This window comes from Abrus precatorius, unplaced genomic scaffold (assembly GCF_003935025.1).
Source record: "Abrus precatorius isolate BTA unplaced genomic scaffold, Abrus_2018 Scaffold8, whole genome shotgun sequence".
Taxonomy (NCBI): domain Eukaryota; kingdom Viridiplantae; phylum Streptophyta; class Magnoliopsida; order Fabales; family Fabaceae; genus Abrus; species Abrus precatorius.
Window position 1 is genome coordinate 20378437 of NW_020874428.1, and position 13729 is coordinate 20392165.

The 13729-nt window shown below is 28.1% G+C and overlaps 1 protein-coding gene across 1 annotated transcript; it reads left to right on the forward strand.

The window, feature by feature from the left end:
- The first annotated feature begins 6418 nt into the window (after nt 1-6418).
- LOC113846641 (transcription factor DIVARICATA-like) lies at nt 6419-8900 on the forward strand. Its single transcript, XM_027475131.1, has 2 exons — nt 6419-7691; nt 8055-8900. Exons 1-2 carry the CDS (start codon nt 7258-7260, stop codon nt 8542-8544), a joined length of 924 nt encoding a protein of 307 aa, XP_027330932.1. The 5' UTR covers nt 6419-7257; the 3' UTR covers nt 8545-8900.
- The last annotated feature ends 4829 nt before the right edge of the window (nt 8901-13729 follow it).

A 13729-nucleotide genomic window follows, 5' to 3' on the forward strand; every position in this document is an offset into this window, starting at 1 on the left:
AATTTACATACACTATTGAACTTCTCAAAGGTTCTTTCCTAAGCCACTTCCAAAAACGATACTTAATAGAATTAAATATTTAGTACACCGTCATAGAAGATAATATTATTCTTTTGAAGCTAAATTATTCATAATACTGCAAATCACATCATTACAACTTTCTTCCAATTCTTTTTTTTACATCAAATTTTATACATACTCAATAATGTCTCATGTAAATTTTTAGGTAAGTATATACTGACATCAAACTATTCAAACATTATGTACCACAGTCTCATAGAAGTATTACAATGCAACAACAAAAAATGCAGTACCTCCTCATCTTTAGTATCACAAAACCCACAAATTTCTAAAGAAATCGTCAATCCGCATTTGGTTAAACTTCTTTGTATTGGAATTGTATTAAGCAATAGACGCCACACGAATACCACTACTTTTCTCGGTGTATGGACTTTTCTAATTTTGCGTAATGTCTATACTAAACACAACTCCAAACTACTACTTGCAATGAAGTAATTATGAATGTAGCGATAAGCGAATTAAACACTGTAATCTTTATTACCATCACACTCCCACATCAATATGTCATTCACATTTTCTCTAAGACTCTTACCTTGTATAGTTTTCCACAACTGTTGTTGTAAATTCTCCTTCCATGTAAATAATTATCTTCTTTAAGCGAATTGAACATTGTAATCTTTATTACCATCACACTTTCACATCAACATGTCATTCACATTTTCTCTAAGCCTCTTACCTTGCATAGTTTTCTACAACTGTTGTTGTAAATCCTCCTCCCATGCAAATAATTACCTTCTCTAAGGAATTTCTCATATCCATTAACCCATCCCAAATCGTCCATTATCCACCACTTACGCCTTCTAATTAGTCGCTGCAAAAAATAACCTTGGGTATAAATTCGTCAATGCAATATTTCTCACCCATTTATCCCTCCAAAAACTAAAGGAACAATCATCACCAAAAACTCGTGTAACATTAAAATCTATCCACCTAATAGCTTGCTTATAAACTCATACCACGTCCCTCCACCAATCTGAAACATTGTTAGTTACCTCTAAAAAAGTTTACATATCAACAACATTATTCATCAATTGACTTATAATTTTATCAAGTTATTAATTTTTGTTCCAAAAATTGATTGTCATTGCTAATTATTTTGATCTTTGATATTGAGAATCTATAAGGGTTTAATTAATAAAAATAATTCTAGAAATTAAATTGATGTTGTATTTCATTATTCTAAATTGCAACTAATTAGAAAGAAAATGTCACAATCGTACTAAAAATTTTCAAGTTAATTTTTTTTTAAGGCCAGAGGTCATACAATATTTTTAGACTCAAAAAGTCTAAGATTAGTCGTGTCAATAATCTATGTTGAAAAAATAATCATTTTTGAAAGGCAAGAGTTGTTAACGATTGTTTTGTTTATTTGAAATAAAATGAAGTAATTCTATATTAATAATCTTGTTCTTTATATTAAAGATCAAGTTTAAAAGTTGATTATGATTAAAGAAACTATCAACATAATCTTCCACCATCTGTTCAAAAAAGTGTATATTCATTTAATTTAGTATTGTCTATAAAATAATTAAATTAATAAAAAATTAAATTAATCAGATTTATTAATTTTTTTAATGTATCATCTTATTTTTAAAAAATAAATAAATCATTATAAAAAATTGTGTTTGAAAACTTTTAAAAAGGAAAAAAAAATTGACAGTCAATTTGACTCTATTAAATTATTAAAAAAATTATATACAATATAAAATTGTCATTAATATTTTTTAAAAGAAAAAATCATCATTGTAAATTTTTAACTACTGAAACTATACGTACTGTAATTTTTATTAATAATAAATCTAAAGTGAAGACATTTAAAGTATTTGTTAATTCTTTAGTTTCATTCATTTGTGTTATTTTAAAAAATTTACATTATTAATATTTACATTATATTTAGTATTGAATTAACCATTATTAATAAATAGTTCTATATTATTATATAATAAAAACAATTTATATTTTATAAAAATTAAACAAATTAAATTTAACATAAAAATATAATAAAAAATAACTTACATTTAACTTTTGAATTTTTTAGAGATATATTTTCTTAAATTTATGATTAAATCTCTAACTATTTTTAAAAAAAATTAAACTTCTTCTAATAAAATTTTTAATTTTATATCTTTTTCTACTCTATTATCTCTTTCTTATGCCTCCTTCTTCCCTAAACTTCTTTCTATTTGTAATTCTTCTCACTTAAATAGCTTCCTTTTTAGTGCATGACTTCCTAGCATATGTGTAGCTCTAATAAATAGAGCAGAAGTTGTCATTAGTGATTTTTAGGGTATCAAAAAACTTGTTCATTGATGTTGCCTGGTTGACATATATGAAGAAACTTAACATGATCAAAGGTTGCCATTGACAATTTTTCAGAAATCTAAACTGAGAGAACTTTCATTTAGAGAAGTTAATGATGATATGATAACTATATGTATAGATTTTTAAGCCAAAAATCGCCATTAACATTTTTTGAGGAGTTCAAAATATCTACAACTTTAGCTTGAGTATTATGTTATTGCCACTAATCATACAAAGGTCTCTTAGCATTTTTTGAAATCCATATGTAAGTAAATATGCAGAAAACATCGTATTTTCAATTATCAAACACCATATTTAAATTATGTTTTCTTAATATATTTATATTAATATAATTAATTATTAATATAACATAATATAATACACTAAATGTAAAATTATGATATTTATATAAATAGTTTACTTTTTATAAAAAAAAAGTTATATTAATAAATACATTCTTAAATATGGATTATATTTATTTATTAATTAAAAATTACATAGGGAGTATCTCTTAAAAAAAGGTAACGGTGAGAGATTCATTCAATAAATATAATATGTAATATTAACAATTTTCTACTCACACCAACTAAAATATTAGTAACATGATTACCTTAGTAATACAAAAGAAGTAGCATTTTTGGAACCCACTTCTAAGCGCAAGAATATCTTTAAAATAATTTTAAATTGTATTATATTTTATTTTTAAAAATAGAAAACTATTTTTTAAAAAAATAAACCTTTGAAATTTTGACAAACTTGAGGAGAGCTACCTTTTGCCCGACATATATAAAGGGTACAGTATTTTTAGAGGTTTGCAGGATTTCATAGGTTGAATTAGATGAGTTTTGATCTAAAAAATGACACAGATTTTATCAAAATTTTATGGATTGGATTAGATAAGTTTTACCTAAAAGAATGAAAATAAAAAATTCTTCATTCAATCTAAATCGGTTGGACCACAAATGGGTTTGGTTGGTTAGTTAAGTTAACACTTACATTATATGAAAAATTAAAAATTTTATGTATAATTAAGGACTCAATTCTAATATCTCAAATAATAAATATATTAAAATTAAATGATAAATTATTTATTTTAAAATATAATATAATATTAATAATTTAATATTTATCTAAAATAAGATATTAAAGCAATACAAAGTAAAAAGCAACATACTTTGACAACTTTTTATTATAAAGTATAAAGTTTAATATTCATTTTAAACTTAAAACAATAAACAACATTTAAAATTTAAAGATTAAATCACTTGTTAATCTTTAAATATTTACTAAACAAATTAAGAAAAATTAAATCAAAATGGTGAAGTTAATAGAAAAAAGACACGTGTGTGATAGGTCATTAGGTTTATTAGGTTGGATTGAGTTTTAACATTATAAACTTGTAACTCAACTTATACTTCATTCTGTTCTAATATTTTAACCTAAATTAACTTATCTACTGGAATCAACCTATTAACTTTTAATTGATTTAAGTTAAGTTGGTCGAGTTTATCATGTCAACAAAACTTGTGAATACTCTTAGGTCACTCTTTTTTTACATGTAGTTTTTCTTTTTCTTGTGATGTTTTTTTTTTTTTTTTCCTTTTATGAAGTTTCATACTTATGTAAAATGAATTTTTGTTTTTTTTTCATGTAAAGTTTCTATTCATTTTTATTTGTTTGACCATATCTCTTTTTATTATATACCTTATTTTCATATTTGTTTACTATATTTAATTCATTTCTTCATTATATTTAAACTTATTAAAATTACTTTCATATAGGCTTATACTAATGTAAAAGGAAAAGAAAAAAAGAAAAGAATTTTATTTTTCTTGTAGTTAGGTTTATTCTATAAAAAAAATGAGAAATTAATTTTAATTTTGTTGTATTTAACATTTAAATGATTGCTGAGTTATATTTGATATTAAACATGCATACTTAATCTTTTATTATGTATTTAATATTAATTATTGCAATGCTCTTATATTTAGCATCTTTTGATTATAAGTGTTGTTAGGTTTTTTAATCAATACATATTTTAAAAAAATTAAAAGAGTTAGAATGTGTAAATGATATGAAGCATCGTTATGTTGTAATTGTTATTGTTTATTTATAATAGTAAAGATTAAGTACTAAATAAATAAATTTTTTATAATTAAAATAATTCATAATTTTTTTAAAATAAATGTAGAAAATTTTTTATATTAATTTTTTTATTAAAAATTATATCTAAAATTTATCTAAATTAAATCATAATAATTCATAATCAATATTTATTCAATAAAATTATTATTTTACGATTACTAACTTCTAGCCATTGAATAAATAATTTTTCCTTTTTTTATAAGTTTTAGCAAAAGGAAAAATTATGGGTGGAACATTTTTGCCCCTCTTTTCGTTACATTTTTCGCCTGTGTTTCTTAACAAGTGTTTGTGAGACTGTGTTTCCTAATAAATATAAAAACAAAGCTAAAATTATACAAATTTTAAATTAAAAGAATGAAAATATAACTAAACCTTAATAATAATAATAATAATAATAATAATATTTTTTTATATTTGAATGGTAAAAATAATTTTTCAATCAAAATATACCATTGTTAATTGTTTATCCTGAACTATAAATATTAAAGTTTTTTTCCAAGTATATGAGAACATTATCAAAGTGAACGTTATTTGATAATTACGTATTCTAAAGTAACAAATTGTTTTTAATACGTGAGACCGATAAAACAAATGAAGATAATAATATTGAATTAGTTTTATCACTTTTATGATCGAACCACAAAAAATAAATATTATACAACCTTAATTTTTATTTTTAATGCATATTTTAAATATAAATAAAACATGTACAGATCCAGTGGTAAAAAAAAATAGTATTAGTATATAAAAATTGCTAAAAAAAACAAAGTAGAGAGAATCTGGGATGAAAACCTGAGCCGGTTAGTGTGAAAAAAGGTGATTGGTTGGTTGGGACCACAGAGAGTGAAGAACCAACCAAAGAAAAAAACGTGTAAGAATCTTAGAGGGGTGGGGCCCATGTCCTTGAGATCCTAAAAATACTACAATTATTTGGGAAGACACCCAATAAGAAAACGACGTCAGTTATGTTGTAACCGTATCCGGGACCCACTGCATCAACTTGCTCTTCTGTGTCATTTACCACCCCTACATCTCAACCGTTGCTCTGGCGGCTACCTTGGGTTCCCCAATATGTCCCTTCATTTTTTATTTTTAATTTTTAAAATCTACTTATAATTAAATGTTCTTTTATCACACTATTTGAGAAACAAAAAAGGTTATATTAAGGTTGGTGGTGTTTGAGGGGAATGTTTCTTTGCAATTTAGCCCGTTAATATTAACACTATAAAAATTCCATTTCACTTGACCAATTTGAATATGTCCTAATTGGTATAACCTTTAACCTTATATATTTTAAATAATGGTGAAAATAACATTATGTTAAGTAAGAATCCATGAAAAAAAAAAAAAAGAAATTTCGTTTTGAAAGCTCTAAAATTAAACCGCCCATGGCTCTAGAAAAGCTCTTATTGTTGAATGGATAAGGATATTTGTTAAAGAAACCAAAAGATAAAAAATATAAAATAAGTTGTTTTAATTCAATACTACTTTCTATTCTAAATCTTCTGTTAAAAGTGTCGTGCATGACAGAAACACTAAGTTAAAAGTTCAATTTAACTTTTAAAAATAAATTAAGAGTTTGGCTTAGTATAAACATGCTATGAGAAATTAAGAATTGCCCTTTGATGAATCTCATTGAAAAGTGCGGAGCAGGTGGCTCTTCCATCATTTATGATGAGCTGCCAATCCCCATTTTTTTTTCACAATTCCAACCAAAAGAGGAAGAAAAATTTAAAAGTGATCAAATTAATGAATAAATAAACCATTGCAAGTCCATGAAGAAAGTCATATTTTAATTATCAATTTCCTGAAATATGCACAGAACCGAGAGTGTGTATTATATAATAAGAGGGAACTTTCTTGCTATAGTTGCAAGTAGTACCCACAATCACATTATATCCAATCACAGCTCAACAACACCAACTTCATCACTTCCTTTTATTCTTGGGGGTTCCTCTCTGTTAGAAAAACTTGGCAAAGTTTGTTTAGATTCATTTCTTGAAGCTTGGTCACTTGCTTTTCAGCTTGCATAGAAGCTCTTTCCTATTTGGGATCCTATCATTTTTTTAAGCCGAGTTGGTTTATTTTTTATTATTATTATTATTATTTCTTCTCTTTTTCTTTTCCTTTTCCTTGTTGCATAGACAGGGAAAAGGGAGAAAGAACTCTTTTTTTCCCCTTCTTTACCATTAGTTGCTCATGAACTGTTGACTTTTCTGCTATTTCCTAATTTGGTTTTTACATTCATTATTTGGCTTCTCTCTTTGTTTTCCCAATTGGGTTAAGCTTAAGTTCAAGCTGCAGAAGAAGCATAACTAAAAGTTCCACTTTTTTTTTTCTGGGTTATTGTTTTTCTGTCCTAGTATCTGAGAGGGAAGTTCATTGGGTTTAGATCTTACAAGTGGTTTAAGAGTTATCTTTTAAGAATTTAGACCAATTGGGTAATAGATAATAGTCTTCATTCATCATCAATTTGGAGCATTCTCTGTGATTTTTTTCTGATCAAGTGGGTCTATTCTAGATTCCTGAGGAGTCTCCTACTCATAGAAAAAGGTATTCTGATTCTTTTTCAAAATGCTTGAGGATCTATCCGTCATATTTTTTGGGTAAAAGTAAAACCTTCATCTCTGCTCTCATTTTTCTCTGCTTTATCCTTTTCCGTTTCCACCCATCAAGTTTCAATCTTTCCTATTGTATGAGGCAATAGTTTTTTCTAGCAAATTTGATTAGATGAAGTGGGAAATGGTAACCCTCTCTCCTGCACCTTGTACTTCTTCCAACTCCAACTCCAACTCCAATTGGATTGTGGAAGATAACAGGTGCACAAAATGGACCCACGAAGAGAACAAACTGTTTGAAAATGCTCTTGCAGTGCATGATAAGGACACACCCGATCGGTGGCACAAAGTCGCTGAAATGATTCCAGGGAAGACAGAAGTTGACGTTATCAGACAGTATAAGAAGTTAGAGGTAGATGTTAGCAATATAGAAGCTGGGTTGATCCCGGTTCCTGGATATAGTACTGCTACCTCACCCTTCACCTTGGACTGGGTCAACACTCCTGGTTACGATGGATTCAAAGGAAGTGGAAAGAGATCTTCCTCAGTTAGACCTCCTGAACAGGAAAGGAAGAAAGGAGTGCCATGGACTGAAGAGGAACATAAGTAAATTTTTACCTTTTGCATTTATTGTTATGTTGTGAAACATATTATTGTTGATATCTAACAATATATGGGGATTTTAATATATGGTATGAGGACCAGTTGGGAAAGTATATCAGTTTAAAAACACGGTGATTGAGTGAAAAGCTAGAGTTGGTGGATGGAATTTAAAGTTAATTAGGCCTACAAGTGTAGGGACAATAGTTGTGTGTAAGATATTAAAGGGTTGGATATTTCCTATCGGTATTAAGTGTTAAGGTCTTTTGGCTTTTCATGAGGTAGCTATAGGGAGTTATTGTAGGTCAAAACAATTTATTCTTTGTTTTTAGTTTTGGAGTTTAAAATTCCCTTTGATATTCCTTGCAGATTGTTTCTACTGGGTTTGAAGAAGTATGGAAAAGGTGATTGGAGAAATATTTCACGCAATTTTGTTATTACTAGAACTCCAACTCAAGTGGCTAGCCATGCTCAGAAATACTTCATAAGACAACTTTCAGGAGGCAAAGACAAGAGAAGGGCTAGTATCCATGACATAACAACAGTGAATCTTGCAGAAACCAGCACAACTTCTTCAGAAGACACCAATAGATCCACTTCACCACAAATGCTCTCACAGCAGCACCCAAATTCGACTGCCACTACACATTTTCATTGGAATAATGAGTCAAACACAGGAGTAGCTATGACCCTCAATCCTTCACATGAAAGAGTTTTCATGTCTCCTTATGGTGCTAACTCCTATGGGGTTAAAATGCAGGGACAAAATATGCACAAGAGTGCTCTTCATGAGTCGTCTTACTTGGCACCTCAGACACAGAACATTATTTTCCAAATGCAACAGTCCTCACAACACTAAGTCCCATGCATTAACGCTTTGTTGTAGTGAATTATTAATGGGTAGAAGCAGAATCGTGTGTTCATTTCAATAAGTACAGTGTTTGAGTTTTTTCCCAAGTTCTATGTGAATATCCTATGTTAGAATATTGGTTAGGTCTTGGAATATGAACTTGAAGGAAGGTACAGACATTTGTTTCTTTTACAAATAAAAACTACCTGAAAGGCGAGGCAAACAAGTCCCTAATGTTGGGTCTTGGTTGGTTTTTCTATGTTGCTTTAGAATAATGGATTTCAAGCCATGTGTATAATGGAATGTCAACTTAGAAGAAAACAGGCACTTTACTTAAATTTGAAAAGTAGCAAGGCATATATGTATGTGGATGATACTGTTACTGGTATTGTATTCAAAGCAAAATATTGTGCAATGAATGGTTCTTCAAAGGTAAGAATAAGGTGCACAAAGATATAGTGCATCAGTAGATCTACCTACTCTTCTAGCTCCTTTAGTGAAAGACCATAATAGGAATCTCCAAGTTTAAAAGTGTAGCACATGCTTAAAGTGATTCACACCAACAAGGGCAACATAAAGTTTATGCCAGCAAGTTGTTATGATCTTCTTTGTATAACTTTCCGAACTGCATGGAGATCTTGTAATTTGTTCTTGCAGACAAGGAAATAATTAATGAAATTAGTAAAAAATAAAAATAAAAAATTGCTATAACCCACTATTAGTGTGAGACATAAATTCATTTTGATTTATAGATATAACTGCACCCAAAAGACGGTGTTACTTTCAATCACATCCGATAAGGTATCCTATGTGACTACTGGTGAAGGTCTCTTTTCCTTTTCTTTTCCCTTCTTGTTTTTTACTCGGAAGGTTTACGTGTATGTCTTTCAACACTAATGGGTTTGGATTAAATTTAAAATTAGTTGAATCACGTGGCACTCAATTTTAGGTATCAGAATGTTGTATGATCTACTTTCTTTTCTTCTATTTTTTTAAAATTTATTTTAACTGTGTATCACTGTTCATACACTAAAAATGGCCAAGTTTAATTGGTTTGACCTTCATGTACGGTGCTGACTCTGCATGCTAATTCAAGTGTCACGTATTTCCAAGTCTTATTCCAATTGCACAAAAGGAAATTGTTAATCCGTGATAATATTTGAGATAATTCTTTAGGAAGAGGAAGATTCCTTCTAGGTAGATTATTAACTATTTAATTAAAATAATATATGGCACAAAGAGAGATTCAAGAGTGATTAGACAGCAAATATATTCTTAACAAAGCTGATTTGGTCATGTAGGGTTGGTTGTACATGGTCCAAGGAAAGCATCATAGTCTTTGTGATCCTATATGTACGGAACCTACCCATTAAACAAAATTTTAAACCTTTCACTGTTCTCCTATTGGTTCAAATTGTTGATCCCATTTATGGAGACAACCTAAGCATTTCCCAAAGAAATCTTTAATTTCTCTTAATCAGATCCATTCATGGATTTATTTCTAAGGTTTTGGGATTCTCTGTTGGTAAGGAAATTCATTGACCACATGTTTGCATTTCTTTCAAAACAAGAAAGTGTTGTCCCCTAAGCTTCTTGGCCTCACCCCACCCAAAAGAGTAGGTTGTGAGCTTATTATAGATGCCCAATAACACAAAGTGTTGTGGATCCACCATAATTGACATAAAACAACTAATTAAATTGTTATTACAATGATTTTGTCGAAACCATTTATTTATTAGAGTATTTTCTTTCACAGTAAGTGACTATTATAACAAACATAAAAAAAAAATGCTTATAGATGTATATAATGAAAATATTTTTTAAATGTAATAATAATAATAAATATTTGACCTGCATAATTATTTATGAATGATTAATATTGCTTTTTTTTCTAAAAGTTACATATTCACTTTAAAATGTTGTGCGTCATTTTAAAATTATTGTATGACTTTTATGTTCTATGATAAAAGTTAATGATTGATTCTCACGTAAAAATATTTTTCATTTGGTTTGATATGTTTCTTGTATATATAATGTTTATAGATTAAATATTTACTTTTCAAATAAGAAATTATACACAGAAATTTATTTAAAATAGAATTTCATACTAACTAATTACCACTTATGCATGATTAGATTAATCTTGTGAAGAAAAAGCGTTCTAATGGTTAATCTGTGTGCTATTTCCCTCTCACTTTCTGTCTCATTCATTGCACAGAAACGCGCCCACAACTTTTTCTTGGACGGAGAATCTTTAAGCTAATTAAGTGCATCATTGATACATAGAAAGCAGCACTAATTGAAATATAACCAATAGTGTGCACTTGATTAAAGATACAAATCTTCAACACTCATGTAAGCTTTTCTTCTTTTATAAGTTTATTTTGACCACATATGTGCCACTTTCGACAAAACCTTGCATTATGAATATCATACGCTGAAACATGAGTTTTTTTAATTGTTTTGGACAAATCTTGAATACTTTTCAAGGATATGATTAAGTATATGCGCTTAAATATTTTGTGAACATAATGCAAAGTCATGCAAGTAATCACTCTACAGACAAGTTTGCACAGATGCATAAACAAAATGACAAAATAGAACCACATAATTTCCTTTCTTTTAAGAATGATTCGATATTGGACATCTTAGTTGCAGCCAGGTAGCTCCCAGTTTGAATTTGTTAATTTTTAAATCCAACCACATTATTATTTTTGTCTTTTAAAGCTAAATTAGGTTTAATTTGGTTCTTTAATTTGTTTATTTGATTCAATCCTCTAAATTTGATTCAAACTTTTTAGTTTGATATTTCAATTTTTTTATTCAATATTTTTTTTTTCAATTTTCCTCTATCATTACTCCATCTTCCATGTTAATTAACATTTATTAAATTATAACATTTGAATTATTTTTTTATTCTACACTTTGTTATCAAGTGATCATCATCTAAACTTCTTAAACTGTCACTAAAAATATTCTTAATTACTTGCAAATTATTCCTAATCAACCATGAATTCTTATTTTGTTTTCTATTTTAAATGCCTAACAACTATCATAAAATCTTTTTTAAAATTAGCTAAATTTCATGACCTTTATTTATTTTAGATACATCAAATGCCAAAACATTCACTGAATTAACTGGAAGATGAAATAAAATTCAAAGAAAATTTAAGACTAAAAAAATAATTTAAAAGACTTAATTAAATTAAAAAAGTTAAAAAGGATAAACTGAAATTAACTTGAATAAAATTTAGAGAATGAATTGAATAAAACAAAGTTAAAATATCAAGCTGAAACTTAGATTTGAATTAAAAAACAACAATTATAATATTTCCTTTCAATTCCGAAGAATTAATAAGCATTTTCCACGAAATTAAGAAGTTTAGATGATGATCACATGAACAATTTTTAAATTTCTTGAAGAAAAAATATAGCATTCAAAAAAGTTGTACTTCACTTTTGCAAGCTATGTTCATTTATTCATAAATTCTAAAGTAATTGAGGATTTTAACGTGATCCTTGTTTTTGGCTATCCCTTCAATTTGCAAAGCCAAATGAAGAATGCATGACGTTATAAGGCTAATGGTTCTCCAATCCAACCACCCTTGCTACAGATTTGACATGACTAACCACCATCTTTTTCCAAACCTTTGCCTTTTTATATGCAAGTTGTAATAAAAAGCACCTTCGTCACTTTGTTCTTGTTTACGATTCAGTTCCATCGTTCAAACAATTCAAAATTAATATTATATGTAGTTATTTGTATTTTATATACATGCATATTAAAAATCTCCCTTAAAATAAAATTAAAAAAAAAAACTTAAAAATGTCACCTCCAAAAAATATAGAAACATCATCCCTCTTTCCAATTTCCAAGAAGCACTTGCACTGGTTAAAACCCCATAAGCCCCATTCATATAATGGTCCATAATTTCATGATTTCTGATAGATAGTATTTAACCCAGTGGTTAATTTTTATTGTGGGTGGCTCGTCAAAAGGAGAGGGAAGGGCTATCAAAAGAATTAACTTACTCTAATATTTGATAATCCTTTCTTTTAACTGCAATAATAATCTTATAAAATTATTGAATACGTGGATCAATTGATAGAAATTGTTCATGTTTAACGTGTAATCAAGTTCAAGTATCAGTAAATATATTTATATTAAATATTTGGAGAACAAGTTCTGTTAAATATAATAACTTTACTCGACTTGAAGTTCAGAAATATAAAAAAGAATTCAACATGTGTATTTGTTAATTGTATTTTACTTGAAACATTACTGGGCTTGTTAAAAGTGCAATTATAACCCAGTGCCACATTTGCTGGTTCAATTTCTTTTTTCTACACAATTTTAAGACCAGGAAAAAGAAAAAGATCAAATTTTGTACTAAATACACAACAATATGCCCTTTAGGACCCTTCAATTCGTTTAATTTCTCATTAAGAGGAAGAGGAAAGTCATGGCATTTTTTCACTGTCCATTTGAAGAAAACAAAATTTCAGTTTTCTCCAATTTTTTCTTTAACCTCTGCCACTGCTTAAGCCGTAGTTATGTTAGACTCTCCTTCATTAGCTTCAAGTGGATCAGGATTGTATGTTAAAATGCTTCTGATGATTCAAAATTCAAACCAAACTTTGCAAGTAGAATTATAAGTCAAGGACTGAGAAAGTGGGTAATAATTGATGGGGCTCAAGTGGCACAATGACTAATAGCGGGTGCATCATGTACCATTCAGTGATGCAATTGTATCTGACAGATTTCACACCATTGATGGGAATATCGCGCAAAAAGGCTAATAATTTAGGCATACAAATTATAAAAGAGTAACCGATAGTATTAGTACATGCATGGACGTATCATGGTAGGATAACAAAATTGATGTCAAGGGCAAAGATTGTTCACAAACTCCTTATATTGTACAAGTCTTTGGCTACTCATTACTCAAGTTATTTAGATCTAAATTTCTAAAGAAGTATTTACAAAAAAAAAAAATCAGTATAAAAAATGAATAAAATTTCTCTTTTAAGTTAAAAATAATTTATACTTTTCTTTAGAAGTTATGAGAAACACTCTCATTTAACTTCTTTAAAATTTTAAAAAATAAATTGTTTTAACTTATAAAAGAAATTTTATTATTTTTATACTGATTTTTTTTTTTATAAGAACTTCTCTAAACGTTTATCCAAAACA